The following is a 21,532-nucleotide window of genomic DNA, read 5'->3' as shown; positions in this document are numbered from 1 at the left end:
GAGCACCTTTTGGAGTTCGGAACACCAGGATCTGCTGACATGAGCTTTCAGGAAGTAAGAGACTCAAAGGATTACTCCCCTGCTTCTGGGTGAGCTTGGAGCATCTGGGTGAACATGGGCCCGTGATCTGAGATGAGAAGCCTGGGAGAGCCCCAGAATTTGGTACCAGAGTGGGGACAGTGCTGAAAGACGGCACTAGCTGGGTGGCAACGGGGAGGGAGGCCGGAGGGCTGTGATGTCCTCATGGCTCCTGGCTGTGTGTATGTTGGGCTCTAGAGACTGTGGTAGCAGAGCATCTTGGAAAAAATCAGGACGCTGGAATGTGTCCGGTGTTTCTTGCAACCTTTCGAAAGGCCTGCAAAGAGACAAGCATAGGCTGAAGATGGTGACCAGTCCTCATCATCAGAAGGAAAAGTCACTACTGCTTGCCGCCCCCCTCCCTTCAGTTACTTGGAAATTTCTATTTCTGGCTTAAGAACTCCAAACATCTAGGCAGCACTGTTCAGATCTCCCACCCCTTCCTCAACGCAGTGGGTGGCTGGGAAACCCATGCTGAGTGCTAATGAAAGCAGGGACAGGAGGGTTAGAGAACTATTAAGAAAGAGGCCCCATGAGTCAGAGTCAGCTAGAGGCTGCAAGAGGCATGGAAGCTGGGAGGGAGGGTGAACATGAAGAAGAGTAGACAAGTCAGAGGATGAGTAAGCTGCTTGAGGCCCAGTTGCTGGAGAGGTACCAGGGACAGGGGTGCACAGGACCTGGGAGCTGGGGAGCAACACCCTATGAAAAACGTTGGAGTGCTTGACTTTGAAACCTGGACGATCCTTTGGGGGCCAGGTGGCTGGCTCCATCCACAGAAAAAGGAACCGGTCTTCAAGGAGAAAATGGGAAAGAAAAGGAGAAACCAAAAGGCCAAGTGTCCAAGCTTTAGAAGCCACAGAAAGGCAGTCAGCAGCTCTGTCCTGGCTGAACTCAGAAAGCCCCAGTCCTGTGTTTCTCTTATCTCCATTTGGTAAATGTCTGGCCCCCACCATGCGCCGTCATTCTGCTTATTTGGGGAGATGTAATCAGAGTCTCCTGGTAGAACATCTGCCCCCTACACATACCTCTTCCCTCATTCCAACTCCGCCCCCTGTCGCACATTCCCAGGCACACCCACAGACCAACACAGGCCTGTCCGTACACTGCGGGGAGAGGGAGGGGGTTCATCTCCTGAGGGGTAGCTTGGATGCACGTGGGGGGGGGGCGGGGGCGGGAGAATGGTCAGGAGGGGAGATGGGCTGACGCAGCTTCCCCAAGCCATGCAAGGATCCAAAGAAAACACAGCTGGTGAAAGGGGAAGGGGGAAGGGGGAAGCCAGGCTACACATGTTGACATCTTGGGCAGAAATCCAACTTGGTGTCCTGTGGTGAGTGGAGCCTGTGTTTACTTACTTGGACCAGTTCCTTCCTGCCGCTGTACCTCAGTGTGCCAGTCTGCAAAACAGGGGCAATGATAGCTATCTCAAGGAATTGCTGTGAGGATTAAACGGGGTCATTTAAAAAGAGACGCAAGTGAGTGGAGTGGTTACGAGCAAGGGCTCTGGAGCCAGGCTGACTTGAGCTAGTTCCTTAACCTCTCCGGGTCTCTATTTCCTCATCTGTAAAATAGGATGATGATACCTGTCTTACAGGACGTTATGAGTTTTAAGTGAGTTAATATCTGGAAAGCACTTTTTGTTTGTTAAACAACTAGTTAATACCAATGACCAGAGACATTTATTGAGCCCTTTAGTGTACCAAGTACTAGGTTCAGCATTTTATTTTTTTTTTAAAGATTTTATTTATTTATTTGAGAGAGAGAGAGAGCACATGAGAGGGGGGAGGGTCAGAGGAGAAGCAGACTCCCCGCCGAGCAGGGAGCCTGATGCGGGACTCGATCCCGGGACTCCAGGATCATGACCTGAGCCGAAGGCAGTCGCTTAACCGACTGAGCCACCCAGGCGCCCTAGGTTCAGCATTTTATATACTTTTTTTTAAAGATTTTTTTTTTTTAATTTGAGAGAGAGAGAGAGCAGAGCCAGGGAGGGGCAGAGGGACAAGCAAACCTCTCGGCCCAGTGGGGAGCCTGACGAGGGGCTTGATCCCAGGACCCTGAGATCATGACCTGAGCCGAAGTCAGACGCTTAACCAACTGAGCCACCGAGGTACCCCATTTAAATTTTTTTAAAAAGATTTATTTATTTATTTTACAGAGAGAGTGAGTTGGGGGAGGGGCAGAGGGAGAAAGAGAGAACCCTTCCCACTGAGCGAGGAGCCAGATGTGGGGCTTGATCCCAGGACCCTGAGATCATGACCCAAGCTGAAATCAAGAGTCAGCCGCTTAACCGACTGAGCCACCCAGGTGCCCCAGCACTTTATATACTTTATTTAAAATCTCACCACCACCCGGAGAGGTTGTCGGGTACTAGATCATCCCCAACTTACAGATGTGGAAACTGGGGCTCTTAAAGAGACTTACTTTTTAATTTACTCTAGAACAGGGGTTTGCAAACTACAGCCCATGGGCCAAGTCCAGTGAGGGGTCTGTTCGTGTAAGTCTTGTTTATAGCTGCAATGACAGAGTTTGAACAGCTGCGACAGAGAACACAGAGCCAGCAAAGCCTAAAATATGTACTATCTTAATGACCTTTTACAGGAACAGTTCCCTGACCTCTGCTCTAAAAAATGACAGAGGCAGGATTTGAACCAGGTCTGTCTGATTCCAAAGCGCTTAATTAATGCTTTGCTCTCCTCGTGGTTTAACAATATCGCTGTGCTGGGTGCACAGTAGAGGCTAGAAAAGCATTTCTTTCCTGTCCCTTTGAGTGCTGGGAAGTCCCTCCTTCCCTCTTCAAAGACAGGAGTGAAAGTGGAAAGGGATTTGGGCCTTCTGATCTCTTCATCCCTCAAGTCAAGTGTTGAGGAACCGGGGAGGTTGCCAAAGACCTTCCTGGGCTGCCCGTCTGCCAGTATCACTGAAGTGTAAGCGTTGGGGGCACAGGCTTTGGGAGAAAGGGGAAACCCGTGTGACAGAGGGGCTCAGGCTGACAGGGCAAGTCCCTGGATTCAAGGCCAGTGAGTACATCTTGTCCCCCAGCCCAGGGCTGTGTTTAGAGTCAGTCGGGCTGAGACAAACGAGGCGCAGGAGTTGCTAAAGAATCCAGGGTGCATAGGTATCACTTGCCCCCCAGACACATCTGAGGGCTCCAAACCAGTTTAGTCACTCAGCAAATAGGCAGGACCTCCTCAGTGCAGGCATTGTTCTAGGTACTGGGAATAAGTGGGGAACCAGATCCCAGCTCTCACGGAGACCGACCATGTCTCCATTAACCAATAGTTTGGCAAACCAATATTAAATAGTCACAAGGTCTATAAAGCAAATAAACCAGGCTGATGGGACTGAGAGTAACTGCTAGGTAGGCAGGGAAGTCTTCTCTGAGGAAGTGCCATTGAAGCCGAGACCAGCATGACAAGGAGCTAGCTGTGGGAAGATCAGGTGGAAAAGCATTCCAAGCAGAGGGAAGAGCAAGGGCAAATGCCAGTGTAGCCAGAGCAAAGGAGGGTGACAGAGGGTGGGTGACAAGACAGGGGTGCACGTGTCACGTGCCTGGAAGTCCGGGCACGGAGGTAGGAGTTTATTCTGAGTGTCATTGAAAGCCACTAGATGCTGGCGAAGGATGCTGGATGACTGTAGCTGACGTTTTTTGAGCCCTTACTACATGCCAGGTGCTCATCAAGTCCTTTAAATGCATTAACTCTTCTAATCCTCACGAGTAATCCAGATGTGGAAACAGGCCCAGAGAGGTTAGACCACTGGCCCAAGATCACGTAGCTACATTTAAAGCTCACTGGGGCTGCTGTGGGGACAGTGACGCACAGGAGACAAGAATCTCCCACAGGAGATCCCAGTGATACAAAGACTGAGCTTGCATTTCAGTAAGAAAGTGAGAAGAGGGGGCGGCTGGGGAGCTCAGTCGTTAAGCGTCTGCCTTCGGCTCAGGTCATGATCCCAGGGTCCTGGGATCAAGCCCCGCATCTGGCTCCCTGGCTCCGCGAGAAGCCTGTTTCTCCCTCTCTCACTCCCCCTGTTTGTGTTCCCTCTCTCACTGTGTCTCTCTCTGTCAAATAAATAAATAAAATCTAAAAAAAAAAAAAAAAGAAAAAGAAAGTGAGAGGAGTGGCGCCTGGGTGGCTCAGTCGGTTAAGCGTCTGCCTTTGGCTCAGGTCATGATCCCAGCGTCCTGGGATGGAGCCCCGCGAGCCCCACATTGGACCCCCTGCTCAGCTGGGCAGCTCCCTCTGCCTACCGCTCCCTCTGCTTGTGCTCTCTCTGTCAGATAAATAAATAAAATCTTAAAAAAAAAAAAAAAGGGAAAGTGAGAAGAAAGAAAACTAACATCTGCCAGGTTTTCTGCTTGAGCCAGGCTCCAGGAAGAGCGAGGGCTACTAGAGTTCAAAGCTCGAAGGCACTTCCTCCTCTGGATATCCTTAGCTCTTTCTTCCTTCCTCTCCTACACCCTTTCTGTCTCATGTGCTTGTGGTGTGTGCCCCTAACCTTAATAGCCAGCATTTATTTGGCACTGATGGTGTGCCACGTACTGTGCTCAGCACATGCACTAGGCACTTTTAATTTATTCTCGCAACAACAACCTTATTGTTTCTGTTTCAGAAAGAGGGAACTAAGTCTCAGAGGTGCTTCAGTAAGGGGTCCAAGAATTGGACAAATTCCTAGAATGTGAATCCTGGTCTGTCAGACTGGAGTCTAAGCACTAATTACTGGGCTATAAACACCACCTCCCACCCTTGCACAGTTCATGGGTTTTCCAGTAGTAGCTGCATGGTGGTCTTTCCCTCTGGTTTCCTGCTAGGGTGGGTCTATATTAGTGCCAACCTCATAGGTTAAGAAGATTAAATAAGTTAGTCTCGATCTAGGATGACTAACCATCCTGGTTTGCCTGGGATGGAGGGGGTTCCCTGGAAGGGAGACGTTCAGTTTCAAAGCTAGGAAGGTCCTGGGCAAATCAGGACGTGTTGGTATTCCTACCGGGATGAGTGCTTGGTGCTACATACATGTTCAGTGGACACTCACCTTTATCGCTTTTCCTTTCCTCTTTCCTCCATCGGACAACAAAAAAGGTAGCAAGCACTACTCTGTGCAGGTGCCAGGAGCTGGGAACACCCTGCAGGCAGTAGATAGAGATACTGTGCTGAGAACCTAGCTCCAAAGGTGCACACACACACAAAATCCACAGTCCCTGGGAAACACCCATCCTCCCTCTGGGGTGATTCCAGCAGCCTGTGCCCTGTCCACCTGGGCAGGCAGCACTTGCTTGGACCCCAGTGGGAGAAGTCTCTGGGCCTGTTAGGTCCCTAGGTAGTGACATAGAGACATTTGGGGGGGAGGTTCCCCTAGTGAAGCCTGGCAAGGAGAGGTCTTGATGATTGTGGGTGGAAAGGAAGGAAGATAATGTGTCTTGGGCATTGATTTTGCGGGTTGTCCCAAGTATCCCGCACATTTCGTTGGATGAGGACACCGAGGCGCGGTGCCCCAAGTGAAGTGACTTGCTCAGGGTTATAGAGGAAGACATGGGCACTTGGAATTTGAACCAAGGTCCCAGAGAAGCAAGGACTGTTGGGATTGGGCAGGCCGACTCCTGCACTTCCCTCCCTCCTTCCCGGCTTGGGTCCCCCACTTGTCTTGACAGCCGCCGGGCCTGTCACGGGGCTCCGTACAGCCCTCTCCACCCTCCCGGCTGCCAGCGTTCCGCCCCGTCCCCTCCCAACCCCCGAGGGAGGAGGGGAGAGCGGGAGCGAGGAGGGGGGGGTCGGAGAGGCCCGGCGTTATAAAGGCGGCTGGACCAGCACAGCCCGCCAGACCCCGCCGCCCGGATCCCCCGCGCAGCCCGCCGCCCCACGTGACCGCACCGACCCCCAGTTCCGCCGCAGTGAGTTGGAGGGCGCCCCCATCCACCCTCAGGCCCTCGCTGAGCCGCGTGGTCTACTGAACCCGGGGTGGGGGAGAGATCCCATGAAGGAGGGCGCTGATTTTGGTGGGGGGTGGATACCAGGCCGAATCCCGATGGCAGGGATTTAGGACCCGGCAGCCCGAGGTCTGGCCGGCAGCTCCCTCTACTCCCCCGGCGCGGGGCCTGGGAGACCGCAAGCCACCCCCCAGGAATGCGCGTGCATCCGTTTCCATGGTAACAGGCAAGCCGCGCCTGTCCTCTGCTAAAGGAAAGGGGAGGTGGTGGAGGCGGGGGGCGCTGGTCCCCGAGGGGTCAAAACTCTTCACGCAGCGGGTGCACGGGGGGACCGAGAATGTCCCCTCCCCTTCCCCCGTGCCCCAAATCCTCTGGGAGCTAGAGGGCGAGTCGCGTCGCCTCTCTGAGTCTCAGTTTCCGCATCTGCCAAATGGAGGCAATATAATTGGTTCCAAGTTCTCCGAAGAGCTGTTTCGAGGGTAACGATCCGGCCTGTCCCTCTTCTGGTTGGACAACCGGGGAGTGGGTTTTAGCGGCCCTGATGACTCCAGCGACCCCACCCCACCCCAGGCCCGCTCGCCATGGCCCTCTTTGGGGCCCTCCTCCTAGCGCTTCTGGCAGGCGCTCATGCGGAACTCCCCGGCTGCAAGACCCGCGTCACCTCCCAGGCGCTGGAGCTGGGTAAGGCGCGGGGCCGGGTGAGGGCCGATGAGGGAGGGGTCGCTCCAGCTGTGGGTGCAGGACCTAAGGGTCTCGCTGCTACCTCAGTGAAGCAGGAGGGCTTGCGCTTTCTGGAACAAGAGCTGGAGACCATCACCATTCCGGACCTGCGGGGCAGGGAGGGCCACTTCTACTACAACATCTCGGAGTAAGTAGGGGATCCGGGGGGCGGGGTCTCGGGCCGGGGAAACTGAGTAGGGGTAGGGGCGTGGCCACACCGAGGAGGCGGCTCTCAAGAAACAGGATGGGGCGGAGAAGATAAAGGCCAAGCCAGCCAACATAGGCGGGGCCAAGAACGGCAAAGCAGAGGCCTTGGGGGCTAAGGCGTGGCCAAAGAGCACCGGAGCCGGGGAGTCACGAAACTTGCCGATGGGTGAGAGTGGGGTATAGCGCCCGGGGTGGAGCTACTGGGAGAGGTCCCGTGGGGACAGGAGAAATGGGGTATGTAGCTCAGCTGATGGACACAAAATCAAAGGATTCGGCTAAAAGACCAGGTCCAGGTCAAGCAACCACAGGGTGTGGGAGGGAAGGGAGTGCAAGCAATAAGGCATCTAAAGGAGGGGTGAGGGCGCCTGGGGGGCTCAGTTGGTTAAGCGACTGCCTTCGGCTCAGGTCATGATCCTGGAGTCCTGGGATCGAGTCCCGCATCGGGCTCCCTGCTCGGCAGGGAGTCTGCTTCTCCCTCTGACCCTCTTCCCTCTCGTGCTCTCTGTCTCTCATTCTCTCTCTCGCAAATAAATAAATAAAATCTTTAAAAAAAAATAAAAAAAGAAGGGGTGAAGATCATCTCTGAGCTGTCCAAGTCCAGGCTGGGCACTTGAGGGAAAGTGGAAGAATTCATTCCACCCAGCTCAGCTTCCCCAGGTCTGGACTGGAAGAGGAGGGAATTAGTTTCCTGTGGCTGGGTGGACTCCCTCTTCGTGGCCCTGAAGCTGACCCGGAGGCTTCCTGCAGGGTGAAGGTCACAGAGCTGCAGCTGACGTCCTCTGAGCTCCATTTCCAGCCGGAGCAGGAGCTGGTGCTACAAATCAGCAATGCATCCTTGGGGCTGCGCTTCCGGAGGCAGCTTCTCTACTGGTTCTTGTGAGGACCTGGCACCCTCAGGGGAGTGGAGGGTGAATCAGGAGAGCTGGGATGCCGTGGGGCTGTGGGCAGTCCTTTAGCCTTCCTAGGTCTCAATTTCTTCGTCTGTACAGTAGGGACAAGCATACCCACTTCATAAGGGTTGATAGGGTTTGGTAGAAGTGAAGTCTTATTAAGAGGTATTACGATTTATGGGGTGGGTGGCGAAGACGTGGTTAAGCGCCAAGTCGGACATTGACTGCCCCACACCCTCTTGCAGCTATGATGGAGGCTATATCAATGCCTCTGCCGAGGGTGTGTCCATCCGCACTGCTCTGCAGCTCTCCCGGGATGCCACTGGCCGTATCAAAGTGTCCAACGTCTCCTGCCAGGCCTCAGTCTCCAGAATGCACGCGGCCTTCGGGGGAACCTTCAAGTAAGCCCCCTTTGAGCCTCACTGCCATTTGCCTGGTGCAATGCAAAGTGCACACGCTTGGGAGCCGGGCCAACTGGGTCCAACGCTCAGCACACTCATTTCCCTGCTCTGTGACCTTGGGCAAGTCACTGAAGCTCTGTGCCTCAATTTCCTCCTTGGTAAGATGAGGATGACAATAGCAACTATATTATAAGATGTTGCAAAGACTAGTTGTTAATATATGTAAAAATAGGGGCACCTGGGTGGCTCAGTCGGTTAAGCAACTGCCTTCGGCTCAGGTCATGATCCTGGAGTCCCGGGATCGAGTCCTGCATCGGGCTCCCTGCTCAGCGGGGAGTCTGCTTCTCCCTCTGACCCTCCCCCCTCTCATGGTCTCTCTCTCTGTCTCATTCTCTCTCTCAAGTAAATAAATAAAAAAAAATCTTGAGGGCGCCTGGGTGGCTCAGTTGGTTAAGCAACTGCCTTCGGCTCAGGTCATGATCCTGGAGTCCCGGGATCGAGTCCCACATCGGGCTCCCTGCTCGGCAGGGAGTCTGCTTCTCCCTCTGACCCAACCCCCTCTCATGTGCGCTCTCTCTCTCTCTCTCAAATAAATAAAATCTTTAAAAAAAAAAAAAAATCTTGAAAAAAGAAAAAAGAAAAAAAATATATGTAAAAATATTTAGAACAGTACCTGGCATATTAGTGGCTAGCTTCCTGGATAAGAGTAATTGTGAGGATCAGTATGCACAGCTGGGCATGAACTGAGTTCTCAATAACTGGCAGCTCTTACTACTACTACTAAAAACAATAGCATCATTTCAGGTTTTGGGCTAAGAAGGGAACTTTGTGATAGCTCTCAAAGAGAGTGGGAGAGAAAAGATGGTGGATTTATCATCTGGTGTTGGTATACTGTCAAGTTTTTATTTACTGAACAAATAAAGTTATATGTCACTCCCTGAGGATTCATGAAGGAACTCAGAGCCTCGCTGAAGGGACAAAACATTTGTCATCGGGGCTTTGAGAGAGGAACTGAGTACTCCAGGGGTTCAGAAGAGGGCAATCTGGGAAGGCTGCCTGGAAGAGGAAGCATCTGAACTCTTACAGAGGGAAATACAGGACAGGAACTCCGAGGGTGGAAGGGAGGGCGTGAGTAAGCATCTGGAGGTGGGGATGCGTACAGCAGGTTTGAAGAACTGGGGGCAAATTCATTACGCTGGTGGGGGGTGGGGGTTAGGGAGAGGTCTTGAGAATCAGGCTAGCGAGGGGATTCGGAAAACCTCCATTAAAGAGCTGGTAATACAGGTCAAAGTTGAGCCACCTCCCCCCTGTCTCTCTGGCCACTGATTTCTCCTGGATCTGGAGTCCCCACTCCAGAGGGGTGGGGCAGAGTCTGGGCTCACGTGGTCTCTCCCCTCCTTGCAGGAAGATTTATGAGTTCCTCTCCACATTCATCACCTCGGGGATGCGCTTCCTCCTCAACCAGCAGGTACAGCAGCAGTGTGTGTGTGGGGGGGTCCCCTCTCTTTGGAAGGCCCTGACTCTAGACCCCACCTCGCAGATCTGCCCCGTGCTTTACCACGCAGGGATGGTGCTCCTCAATTCCCTCCTGGACACCGTGCCTGGTGAGTTGGCTGGGAGGGGAGCTCCGGGCCATGCCTGGGACTGGAATGGGGCTGAGGAGGAGGCTGGGTATACTTCAGGGTGGGCCCCTGCCATGCCCTGGCTTCAAATATGGCCCCTGCTACTGACTGGCCATGTGACCCTAGGTAAGTACTCCTCTCTGGGCCTTGGTATCTTCGCTTGGCTGGCCATGCCTCCTCGTGGGGGTTGTTGTGAGGATTAACTCAGTGATGCCTGTCAAGGTCCTCGATAGGGGGCTTGCTGATCACTGGGACCCTGTTTGTTTTCATCCTCTGCACTTCAAAGGTGCTCAACTAACATGAATTCCCTTTTCCTGAACTGTGACCTCTGTCTGCTGGGGGGTAGAGATCATCAGGCCCCACAACAGAGCATGGGGAGGGAGGGAGGGGCCAGAGAGAACAACGAAGGAAGGGACTCCCTTGGCATCTTGTTTAGTGATCTGATGAAACCCTTGTATTGCGGTGACGATGGTGGCAGAGGGAGTCGGCATCAATACTGCTGAGCACTAAGTGCCTCCCACATAAAACTAATTTGATCCCTACAACAACCCTCTGAGGGAAGATTTATAATCACCGCTTTGTGGGTGAGAAACAGGCCCAGAAGGGTGAGCACCTCACCCAGCATCACACAGCTGGAGTGACTGAGCTCCTTCCCGCAGTTCGCAGCTCTGTGGATGAGCTGGTTGGCATCGACTACTCCCTCCTGAAGGATCCTGTAGCGTCCGACAGCAATCTGGACATGGTCTTCCGGGTGAGCTGCCTGGCTGGTAGGGCGTCTCTGACCTCACCAGACCTCCCCCTTGTCCCGTGTTGCTCGTTTTGTCCTCTGAAGGCACAGCTCCGATGAGGCCACTCCACTGCTGAGTGTGCCTGCTTGCAGAATTCGGTTCAACTCCCGGGTCTGGCTTCTGAGCCTGGTTAACCTTGTCTGGCCCCACCTTTCTAACCTCACCCTGTTTCTCAGCACTCATTCTTGCCCAAATATGCCCTCGCTTCCTACCTCAGGGCCTTTGCTCATGCACTGCCCTTCCCCATCTCCCCCGGAGCAGCGGGATATACAGCTCTATGCGCATAACCGATGTCAGTGTAAACTGCAGCTGTTATCATTCCTGCTCTGTATCTTTCAAGGCCCACCATGCCTCCTCCTCCCCAGCCCTTTCCTGGGCGTCCCTTCTCTGGTCTGATGGAAGTGCTCCCTTGCAGAACTCCAGCTGCCCTGCTGTGAATGCCTTTTTAAAGAGTTGTGCTAACGAGGGCACCTGGCTGGGTGTCGGTGGAGCATGCGACTCTGAATCTTGGGGTCATGAGTTCAAGCCCCATGTTGGGTGGAGAGATTACTTAAATAAATACAACTTAAAAGAAGTTGTGCTAATGGGTCCCCTCAAGATAGCAGCTGGGTCCGACCCCCACCATCCCTCATGGTGCCTGACACCGGGCGTGGGAACATCTGGGTGCTGGGCCACAAGCTGACCCTGATTCCCCAACTGCAGGGGGCCTTCTTTCCCCTGGCTGAGGGGAACTGGAGCCTGCCCAACCGGGCAGTAGAGCCCCAACTGCAGGACGAGGAGCGGATGGTGTACGTGGCCTTCTCGGAGTTCTTCTTTGACTCTGCCATGGAGAGCTACTTCCGGGCGGGGGCCCTGCAGCTGTCACTGGTGGGGGACAAGGTATGCTGGGGCCTGTCTGTGGGATGGGCAAGAGGGGCCCTGTCCGGAACTCCTGATGACCCTGCCTCATCCCCCCTTCCCCTCTCCAGGTGCCCCACGATCTGGACATGCTGCTGAGGGCCACCTACTTTGGGAGCATCGTCCTGCTGGTGAGTGTTGGCGGGAGGTAGGGACGTGGCCAGGGTGGGTGGCCCTACCGCCTGCACACCGGCGAGGGGACGCGTGAGGTGTGCAGGCAGAGGCCTCCACGGCCACCATGGAGTGAACAGAAGGCCTGACCTCCTGCCTGTGGCTAAGTCCTCCTATTTGTCAAGGTTGATTCCAAGTCTGTGAAGGGCCCTTGCTACTTCCTGCTCTTTTTTTTTTTAAAGATTTTATTTATTTATTTGAGAGAGAGAATGAGAGAGAGAGAAAGAGAGAGAGCATGAGAGGGGGGAGGGTCAGAGGGAGAAGCAGACTCCCCGCTGAGCAGGGAGCCCAATGTGGGACTCGATCCCGGGACTCCAGGATCATGACCTGAGCTGAAGGCAGTCACTTAACCAACTGAGCCACCCAGGCGCCCTACTTCCTGCTCTTCTTCATGAAGCTAGGAGGACAGCAGGCTGAGAACCCAAGCTCTCTAAGTGTAGGGACTTGAACAATGACAGATGTATTCTTTTTTTTAAGTTAATTTTTTTAATAATCTCTACGCCCATCGTGGGGCTCGAACTCGACCCTCAAGATTAAGAGTCGCACGCTCTACCGACTGAGCCAGCCAGGCGACCCTGATGTATTCTTTTTGCTTATTATTTTCCCTTGTTTCATGGGGAGAGAGGTGAAAGGTCAAAATTTAAGAAGTATCTCAGTGATCATTAGAGAACTTGCCCTTAATCTCCTCTACACTATACAACCCGCCAGAGCTGTCGTGAGGATTAGCTGAGTCAATTCATGTAAAGAAATTAGAGCAGCCCCTGGCGCAGGTAAGTGCTCTGGAAACACTAGCTGCTCTCCCCACTGCTGTCATCCCCATCAACCTGATGGCCAAGCACTGGTGGGGGCATGGACTCTCTGGCCAAAGTGCCCGGCTCTGAATCCCAGGTTCTGCACCTGGATGACCACAGAACCTTGGACAAGTTACTTAACTTCTCTGTGCCTCGGTGTCCCCATCTCAAAGATGAGTACGGTAATTCCTGCCTCACATGGTTATGATGAGGTTTAAATGAGCTAACACAGGCAAAGTATTGGTCAGCGCCTCCAAGAGAAAGAGCAGAGCAGTTCAGAGAAGGGCAATACGGCGGGGGGTGGGGGGGGGGGAGAGATGTGATGCAAACACTGTCCCGAGGAGTCTGGTTGGAGATGGATCCCCCACCACCGAGAACTCAGGACAGCAGGAAAAGGAGACATTCCATCCCTCGTGTCAGCAAAGACACAGAGGCTGGACACAGTCCTGAAGGGTCTGGGAAGCCACACCAGTCCTCGTATTTGTGTGTTTGGGCTCCCAGCAGGCAGAGCCCGAGCCACCCCATCTCCCCTCCCGGGGCTCATCAGGGAACAGATCTGGGGCTTCCCCCGCCCTCCCTACTCTGTCCCCAGAGCCCAGCAGTGATCGACTCCCCGCTGAAGCTGGAGCTGCGCGTCCTGGCTCCACCTCGCTGCACCATCAAGCCCTCGGGTACCACGGTCTCTGTCACTGCCAGTGTCACCATCGCCCTGGTCCCCCCAGACCAGCCCGAGGTCCAGCTGTCCAGCATGACCATGGTGCGGGCACCAGAGTGGGGGCTACGGAGGGTCAGGGACAGTGTGCTGCGGACCCTGTGGGCCAGTAACCCTTCCCCAACCCCCTTGCCTGCAGGATGCCCGTCTCAGCGCCAAGATGGCACTCCGGGGGAAGGCGCTGCGCACCCAGCTGGACCTGCGCCGGTAAGCAGCTGGCCAAGATCTCGGGCGAGCGCTTAACCTCGCTGAGGCTCCGTGCCTTTGGGATAATCGCACCCACCCAAGAACTGGGGAGCAAAAATCCACTCAGACCTATAGCCACTGGGGGAGCTAGGGAAAAATAGCATCTACTATGCTAGCCACAGGTAGCTAGTGGCTCTTACATGGCAAATGCAAACATGCGACATTTTGCAAAAGTTCTACTGGACAGCACTGTCCCAGGGGTTAAATGAGATACCGCAGGGTCATGGTTAAGAGCCTAGATTCTAGAGGCAGTTTCTGCCCTTTACCACCTGTGAGACCGCAGGCAAATTACTTCCTCTCTCTAGGCTTGATCTGCCTCCTCTAAAAAGTGCAAATCAATTTCATAGTGCCGCCTCCTTAGGGTTATCAGGATGAAGTCAAGTTGGCATTTTAAAATATCTTAATATTTAACTTTTGTAACATGCTTATTATCTGGGAGGGAGCGAGCTCTGTAAGGTTGGTTAAATAAACACAAATCATACGTGCAAAGCTACCAGCACAAGGCTGGTATACAGGAAGTGGTCGACAAAGTAAAAGTAGCAAACTTGGACAAAAGGAACCCCAAGAGGGAGAAAGGACTCCCCCAGGGATGCACACCTGGCGAGTGGCAGAACCCCCGGACAGATGTGGAGGTGGGGGCATCTGTGGCTGAGACTCGGGGGCTTCTGGTGGCCCGAGGAGGGGGAGCGTTCGGGCCTTGTGCCCACTGGACACTTCTTTCTCTCCTGTAGGTTCCGAATCTACTCAAACCAGTCCGCCCTGGAGTCACTGGCCGTGAGTTGGGGGGTGGCGGGGGTGCCGAGGCCGGGTCGGGGCTGGGCAGCAAAGGCCAGGCCGCTTCCTGCTGGCTGCCCTAATGTCCTGCCTCCTCCCTCCCAGCTGATCCCGCTGCAGGCCCCTCTGAAGACCATGCTGCAGATTGGGGTGATGCCCATGCTCAATGGTAGGGCTGGGGGTCGGGAGGCAGGAGAGAGAAAGGCGAGGGGAGCTGGGTGGGCCCAAGCTGAGCCACCTGCTCCCACCCACAGAGCGGATGTGGCGGGGGGTGCAGATCCCGCTGCCCGAGGGTATCAACTTTGTGCGCGAGGTGGTGACGAACCATGCGGTGAGTAGGGGGCGGTGAGGGAGGAGGGCAGAGGCTCCCTGCCCCTGCTTCACCACCGACCTAACTCTGCTACCCGACCCCAGCCCCTCCCTTATCAACGGCCCCTCCCATTTTAATCTTCCATCATCAGACTTCTCCAGCCCTCTGCACAGCTGGGCTGTCACCTTGTAAACCTCTTCCCGGATTCCACCCCCAATATCTACTCCTCTTGAACGTCTGAGCTAAGAGGTCACCTCCTCTAGGAAGTCCTCCTTGACCTCCACAGACTGTGCTCCTGCAGCCTCTCTTTTCCACCCTTCACAGGGAGCTAGAACTTCTTTGCTGTTCCTCCTGTCCCACTAAATTGAAAACCCCTCGAGGCTAAGGACTGTGGCTCTATCTTGAAATTTTTGGCCTGTGATGGAATGAACAGACTCCCCTCTCTGCCCCCACCGCACAGGGCTTCCTCACTATTGGGGCCGACCTCCACTTTGCCAAAGGGCTACGAGAGGTGATTGAGAAGAACCGGCCTGCCGACACCAGGGACTCCTGGGCGCCCAGTGCCCCACCGCCCTCCACGACAGCTGCCTGAGCCCTCAAGCCCACCCTGGCAGGGGCATTCAGGACTCTGACACCCCTCGTCCCCTCCCCCAGCCCCCGCCCCCCCTCCCCAGCCCATAGTGCCACAGAGAAGACAGGGCTTGAAGCTGTACCCAATTTAATTCCATCATCAGTCAATCCATCAATTACAGTCCGTCCACCCTCCCCGTGGGCTGTCCTGAGCTCTGCTGTGTTCTAGTGCATGAAGGGAGGGGGCCAGGCCCCACCCAAGTCAGGAATAAAGTGCTAACTCCCCCAGGCTGTCTATGTGAGGCACTGGGGCCTGGTCTGGGAGGCAGAGGGCTGTGGAGGGGGCAAAGGGGAAGCTGTTCTGGAGGCAGGGATCCGCCCCACAGGGGCATTTTGCATAAAGGGGGACCTCCCTTCTAGCAGGAGGGGCAGGAAAGAGGGGCTGGATCAGGCAGAAGGGGGACTGTCTCCATCAGTATGGCTGCTTATTCAGGAAGCGGGAGAACATGGTGAGGGCAGCCTGGGGCTTGTCGGTGGGGACCATGTGCCCAGCGCCCTAGGAGCAAAGCTCTGTGAGATGCCCTTCTTGTGTAACCCCTGCCCGTGGGTGTGTCCTCCAACCTACTGGATCCCTCCAACCGGTGACCTTCCTCTTCTCCCAGCCCTGCCCCAAGCACTGCATTTTTCCCGCCCCCGCCCGAAAACCTGCTCTTACGGGGCCAAGATGGGATCCCGGTAACCCAGTGTAAAGGGAGCTGGAAGGAGGGCAGGTAGGTGTTGCCCCATCCCCTCCAGCCAAGCCAGCCCCTGCCAGGCCCAGGCCCTACCTTGATGGTGAGAAAGGCAATGTGGGAGAACTCCTTCACGAAGCCAGCAATCTGCTCCCCGCTGTCCCCATAGTCCACTAACCAGGGCCGGCGCTGGACCTCCATCTGCCCCACCAGGAAAAGACTTAGCAGCCTGCTGCCGCGCCATCATCGCTGCTCATGGCTGCCAGGAGACCTCAGGGGCCCGGAACTCCCCCAGGTTTGCCCTGTCTGCCCACAGCCTAGCTGCTGGGCACAGCTGCCCCATCCCTCCCCAGAGCCAGGATCCTTGCGCCGTACCTTCTGGTTGAGGGAATCCACAAACCACTCATCCCCCATGAAATTGCAGGCCATATCCACATCTCCGTTGTAGAGCAGGATTCGGTATTTCTGCAGCAGGGCAGGGGAGGGAATGGGGGGTCTGGAATGAGCCCAGGTCCCAGCCCTTCCCTGGTTCAAGCCCTACCCCTGCCGGGAATTCAAGGGGCCCAGTGAAATAGCACAAAGCAGGAAACGCTGCGTTTTCTAACTGTTCTCTACATGTCCAGTGCTCTACGAAATGCTTCACCTATGCAGGCAAATACTATTATTAACCCCATCTGACAGGTGGGGAAAGCAAGTCTCAAGATATGAGAAACCTGCCCAGGGTCACACAGCTAGTAAAGAAACTTGCACACAGGCGATCTGGCCCTAGAGCTCACGCTCTAACCACTGTGCTGTACAGAACCTGGTCCTGACCGGCTGTCAGGGTCTCCTAGATGATCTTGGACAAGACCCTCTCCCACCCTGGACCTCCATTTGCTTGTCTATCGCACGTTCTCCTAGCTCTTCTCAACCTAACATCTCCTTGGCTGACGCAGACCCCCTAGCCTCCTATGAAGAGAACAGCATGGGATGGGGACAAAGCCATGTTCAAATCATGACCCTGCCAGTCACTGGGCTTTGTTTCTTGGAGTTTCAGCTTCCTGTGTCCGGAGTGGCACTTAAAGGGGGCCCCACCTTATCATGCTGCTCCAGGGTCCCGAGGCTGCTGGTGGACCCAGCGGTGCTGCCCCCACTCACCTGCGCGGTGAGCAGCTTCAGGTACTGGGACTGCATGCTTTGGTAGAGACGGCGGTACTGTATGTTCACCAGGAAGCTGCAGGAGGACGTGGGCAGGCCCCAGGAAGACGAGGTAAAGACAGACAAAAAGTCACAGGATCTCCTCTCCTAGCCCCTCCTGGCTCTAAGCTCCAGCCCAGGAGGCAGAGCTGGGATTCAGTCCCCTCCTCGTGTCACTTCTCTAGGACTTACTTGGATGAGGGACTGGAATTCAGCGGTCCTCAACTCGCCCCCATTTAGAAACGTATATAGGAACGTTTAGTCACGGGTCCACAGCCGGCATTTCGTGCCGAGGGGCCCACAGGTGTGAGAACCACAGCAGGGAACAACAGGAGGGCAGGGGCACCGGCCAGTGAGAGGACCTGAGTGGCCCCACGGGGCCAGGCGTCACCCTGTTACTCACACGGGTCATAGGAGGTCCGTGCAACTGGGGACTGCAGTGGAGTGGGGGAGTGGGGGAGACGGTCTGGTATACTAAATACCAGGGACGCAAACCGCCATTTTACCAACCGATGTGGCCGTTTAAGAATGAATTGGCAAAACAGCAATCGATTGAAGGGTCAAACATCCTGCACAACTCACCGCGGCACCCTGAGTGCCACCCCAGAGAGACCCTGGCCAAGGGATCCCTGGGAACCTGATACCCATGAGCCCTGAGCCTGCCACCCCCAGAGCCTCACTTGCACATGTCCCAGCGGGGCAGCTGCTCGGGGATGTGGAGGGCCTTCCGCACGTAAGGGTTGTTGAGGTACGTGGAGGCGGCCGTGGTGTTGGTGCAGGGCGGGTCCATGCGCAACCTATTCCCGGAACGCAGCAGCGCCTGGCGGCACCGCCTAAAGGTCAGGGTCTTCGCCTCCCTGCCCCACCCCCACCAGAAGCCGGGCGCTTGCACACCTGATGCCATATCCGCTTCAGCGGCAGGCGAGTGAAGATGTTGCCCAAGTCATGGAGCACGACAGTGTCCTTCTCGTACCTGCAAGTGTAGTGGGGGATGGGTGCCTCGGCCTTCAGGTGAGGCTGGACCCAGGGCCCACCACCCCCCCCCGGGACACACCGCAGGGCCTACCTTAAATGGCCAGGCACACCCCCAGCACAGGGGGCATAGAGGTTGTAAATGTTGAGGCCGGAGTTACCGACGATGCGGGACACTTCCTGCAGCTGCAATGACACGCCGAGCCACCCCGTGTCACAGAACCCCGGCCTCCCCAGGATCCCACCAATGCGTCCCAAGATCGCTCTCCTACTTCACCTCTTGTCATTACCCTTCCCCCGCTTTATTTTACAGGTAGGGAAACTGAAGCTCAGTGGAAGGAATCTGCCAGCCCAGGGTCCAAACCCTAGTGCCTCTACTCCCTAGCACTGTGACTTCAGGCGAGTGACTTTAACATCCTTGGCCTCAGTTTCCTCTAATGGAAAATGTGGACAATACAATCTCCCCTGAAGGAGAATCTTGAAGATTAAATAATCTGCACTGACCTACGTCAGCCCGGTGCCTGGCACACCGTAGGTGCTCGATAAGTGAGAGATCCTTTCCCTCCCAGGGGTTACAGGATTTGCCCAGGAGGTCACAGGAAGTGGGGATAGGAACACATCCCTCGACGTGTCCCAGAAAACACCAACTTGCTGAAGGAGGCAGGACAGCAAAGCCATAGGGGACACGGGGTTAGGGAGTCCCCAAGGAGGGGATGTGGTCCCGTTCTCAGGGCTGGGGGTGTCGGGGTGACAAGAGGTTGGGGGCAGAACCTCACATTGGTCACGCATTCTGGGTCAGTGTTGTCGTAGAAATTACACTTGTTTTGAGAGCAGCAGTGGGTCTGGAGAGAAGACCAGAGCCTGTAGGAGATGCATGAAAGTGTTCAGGCCCCAAGCGGGCCTCCCACCCTCTCCCTCCAACCTCCCACCACCACCTGCCCCCAGGGGACGAGGAAACAGATCACAGGGAATGGTACGTAGGTTCTAAACCTAGCTACTCTGGGGCCACCCTGCCAGCCCTCCTCAGTCCCTTCCAGCAACCTCAGCCCCCACCTCCTGTTCATAAACCATGGTAGGGCCCCGTGGGGTGTCACTCCTGTGCCTGGAGAGCAGACCTGAGATTTCATGACCTGCCCCACCCTGGAGATTGCCCAACCGCCCCCTCCCATACCTGTTCCCCAGAAGGCCGTGGTAGTAGGCAAAATAGACCAGGGAGTTGTCATTCTGCTCATAGGAGGAGAGTCCATTGCCCACGGCCAGCCCCTGTGAAACACCCAGGGCATTCAGGTCACCTGGAGGGAGAGGAGGAGCCTCCCCTGACTACACCCAGACCTCCAGCAATCTGGAAGCTGAAATCCAAGGTGGTTTGTGGTGAGGCCACTCAAAGATCAGAGCTGGCTGGCTGACAGGTGAGCTTCCTGTCGTGGGAGGCACACGAGCAGAGGCAGGCCAGGCAGTGGCAAGCACGTTACAAAAGAGACCAGGTTGGACGGGGAAGATGGCCTGTTTGACCTCGCTCACCGAAAGGCCATGACCATAAGCTGCCTCACTTCCCTCCTGCCAGCGGCCCTGTACCTGAAGGTTCATGCTGGGATCCTGCATGACCAACACCGCCAGGGTGGGGATGTAGATGCCGGCATAGCTCTCTCCTGTTAGGAAAAGCTCATTGTCCTTGTACTCAGGGAAGAGGCGGAAGAAATCCTTCAGGGCCTCAAAATTGCTCTGGGCGACCTAGGGAAAGCAGGATGGAGGGAATCAAAGGGTTCTGCTATTTGAGCTGGAAAGAACCTCAGAGATAGGGCGCCTGGGTGGCTCAGTTGGTTAAGCGACTGCCTTCGGCTCAGGTCATGATCCCGGAGTCCTGGGATCGAGTCCCACATCGGGCTCCCTGCTCAGCGGGGAGTCTGCTTCTCCCTCTGACCCTCCCCCCTCTCATGTGCTCTCTCTCTCTCTCTCTCTCATTCTCGCTCTCTCAAATAAATAAGTAAAATCTTAAAAAAAAAAAAGAAAGAACCTCAGAGATAATGACACCCACCCATTCTGAGCAAGAGGAAGTGGCTTTGCCAAGACCACACACAGTATGTGACAGAGCCAAAAACAGGCTCCAAGGCCATGTTCTTCTCCCCCCGGTCGTGCCACCCTTAGAGAACCAGGGAGGCTGGGGCACAGGGCACGGGGCGGGCACTGGACTCACCTCGGTGTCGTTGGTTGCATAAGTCTTGTCATCAGAGTAGGAGAAGCCCACCCCAGCTGGGGACTCAAGGTACAACACGTTGGCAATCTACATGGCAGGAGGAAAGCAACTGAAGAAGGCTCCCCACCCCATCCAAGTGCCCAGACACCCCCACAGGACCCACAGCTCCAGCTATACCAGGTTCCAAGAATAGGGGTTGTACTCCAGGGTGGCACCATCTGGCTGCACCTGAGGAGGAGAGAGATGGCTAAGTGCCAAGCGCCAGCTGGGTGGAAGGAAAAGGGCCACCTTGCTGGGCACTCCCCCTTCGGGCAAAACCCCTGAGAGGTACAGAGAGTCAAGCCAATGGTACAGACGACGGAACCCAAGCTCAGGGAAAGGGAACACCCTTGGGAACACCCCGAAGTCCCATTCTCCCTCCTCCCCAGTCTTTTCCTTTAGGGACAGTACCCTTCCTCTCCCCTTCCTGGCTGGGGGTAGGGGGGAGACAGTGGCTTCCCACTCACCAGGAAGGGGCCGTGCTCCGTGAGGAAGCCATCTAGGGAGCTGCAGCCGGGCCCTCCGTTGAGCCAAAGCACCAGAGGGCTGCTCTTGGGATCCTTCTGGGATTCCACAAACCTGGGAGGGGAGGCAGAGCAGGGTGGGTGCAGGCGGAGGGGCCCCTTCCAGCGCTCCCTGCTCCCAGGCTCCCCCGGGGGTCTTCAGACCCTCCCCCAGCTCGCGCGCCGTCCCGTCCCCTCCCCGCCCCGGAGGGAGGGCCGCAGACCAGTAGTGCAGGTGCTTGGAGCCGGAGCCACGGAGGTAGCCGGAGTACTGGCGGAAAGCTGGCTGCTTGGCCAACCCGGGCAGGCACTGGATCTCATCCAGGTCCGGCGCTGCCTGGCCCGGGGGCGCCCAGGGCAGCAGCAGCAGTAGCAGCAGCAGCAGCCAAGGCGGCGACAGCGCGGCCCCGACCATCTGCGGAAGCAAGCGGGGCACCCTGTTTCCGCGCTCCCTCGCTCCTCGGCGCTTCCGTGGGGCCGCCCCGCCGAGGAGCTGGCGGCGGCGCGGCTGCCAGAGGAGTCCCCGGCCGGCCCCCAGCGCCCCTCACCCCCGCCCCGCCGCCCGGCCCTGGGCTGCGGGTCCCCTCCAGCCTCCCCGGGCACCCTCACCTCTGCTCCCCCGCGTCCTCGCTCTCCAGGAGGGGCCCGGCCGCGGGAGGTCATGTGGAGTCGGAGTCACGTGGGTGCCGGCGTCACGTGACCGCCGTCCTCCGGCGCCTCGCCGGGTCCCCTGGACCGGTGGCTCGCAGGTGGCGGCCTGCGCGGGGTCAGAGTCCGCGGTCCTCCCAGGTCGTCTCGCGCGCGCCAGCCATCAGATGAC

At 56.1% G+C, this 21,532-nt stretch overlaps 2 protein-coding genes and 1 long non-coding RNA gene across 4 annotated transcripts; 1 reads left to right on the top strand and 2 right to left on the bottom strand.

Annotated features, from left to right (window-relative positions):
* Positions 1-138: 138 nt before the first annotated feature.
* LOC113937305 lies at positions 139-5,172 on the bottom strand. The gene is made up of 3 exons (XR_003524590.1): positions 5,107-5,172; positions 1,431-1,472; positions 139-355 (listed from the first exon to the last, which is right to left on the bottom strand). It is a non-coding gene; the product is annotated as an uncharacterized LOC113937305 (long non-coding RNA).
* Positions 5,173-5,808: 636 nt separating this feature from the next.
* On the top strand, positions 5,809-15,388 carry LOC113937301 (phospholipid transfer protein). Of its 2 annotated transcripts, none has more exons than XM_027621393.2 (16): positions 5,809-5,962; positions 6,569-6,679; positions 6,767-6,866; positions 7,673-7,801; positions 8,061-8,216; positions 9,621-9,684; positions 9,757-9,820; positions 10,498-10,589; positions 11,329-11,505; positions 11,595-11,654; positions 13,078-13,242; positions 13,337-13,404; positions 14,175-14,217; positions 14,323-14,386; positions 14,472-14,548; positions 14,988-15,388. In XM_027621393.2, exons 2-16 carry the CDS (start codon positions 6,580-6,582, stop codon positions 15,117-15,119), a joined length of 1,491 nt encoding a protein of 496 aa, XP_027477194.1. In that variant the 5' UTR covers positions 5,809-5,962; positions 6,569-6,579; the 3' UTR covers positions 15,120-15,388. The 2 variants fall into 2 exon arrangements, with proteins under 2 accessions (XP_027477194.1, XP_027477193.1); XM_027621392.2 differs by having other exon boundaries at positions 5,854-5,962; positions 6,455-6,679.
* Positions 15,234-21,510, bottom strand: CTSA (cathepsin A). Its single transcript, XM_027621391.2, has 15 exons — positions 21,322-21,510; positions 20,937-21,127; positions 20,677-20,788; positions 20,348-20,398; positions 20,171-20,257; positions 19,552-19,707; positions 19,148-19,239; positions 18,753-18,837; positions 18,071-18,162; positions 17,899-17,977; positions 17,685-17,824; positions 16,966-17,041; positions 16,204-16,293; positions 15,925-16,029; positions 15,234-15,653 (listed from the first exon to the last, which is right to left on the bottom strand). Exons 1-15 carry the CDS (start codon positions 21,373-21,375, stop codon positions 15,570-15,572), a joined length of 1,494 nt encoding a protein of 497 aa, XP_027477192.2. The 5' UTR covers positions 21,376-21,510; the 3' UTR covers positions 15,234-15,569.
* Positions 21,511-21,532: the final 22 nt, after the last annotated feature.

Source organism: Zalophus californianus, chromosome 8 (assembly GCF_009762305.2).
Source record: "Zalophus californianus isolate mZalCal1 chromosome 8, mZalCal1.pri.v2, whole genome shotgun sequence".
Classification (NCBI taxonomy): Eukaryota; Metazoa; Chordata; class Mammalia; order Carnivora; family Otariidae; genus Zalophus; species Zalophus californianus.
Note: the sequence above shows the minus strand (reverse complement) of the source record. Positions and strands in the feature narration are given on the sequence as shown.

Bases quoted from the DNA above. Each gene is read 5' to 3' on its own strand.
- CTSA (XM_027621391.2), bottom strand. From the start codon at position 21,375: ATGACCTCCCGCGGCCGGGCCCCTCCTGGAGAGCGAGGACGCGGGGGA. The intron at 20,258-20,347 runs GTATAGCTGGAG...CCTGCCATGTAG, and splicing joins ACCCCTATTCTTGGAACCTG to ATTGCCAACGTGTTGTACCT. The intron at 16,294-16,965 runs GTGAGTGGGGGC...GCCCTGCTGCAG, and splicing joins TGAAGCTGCTCACCGCGCAG to AAATACCGAATCCTGCTCTA.
- LOC113937301 (XM_027621393.2), top strand. From the start codon at position 6,580: ATGGCCCTCTTTGGGGCCCTCCTCCTAGCGCTTCTGGCAGGCGCTCAT. The intron at 8,217-9,620 runs GTAAGCCCCCTT...CCCTCCTTGCAG, and splicing joins GCCTTCGGGGGAACCTTCAA to GAAGATTTATGAGTTCCTCT. The intron at 11,655-13,077 runs GTGAGTGTTGGC...CTCTGTCCCCAG, and splicing joins TTGGGAGCATCGTCCTGCTG to AGCCCAGCAGTGATCGACTC.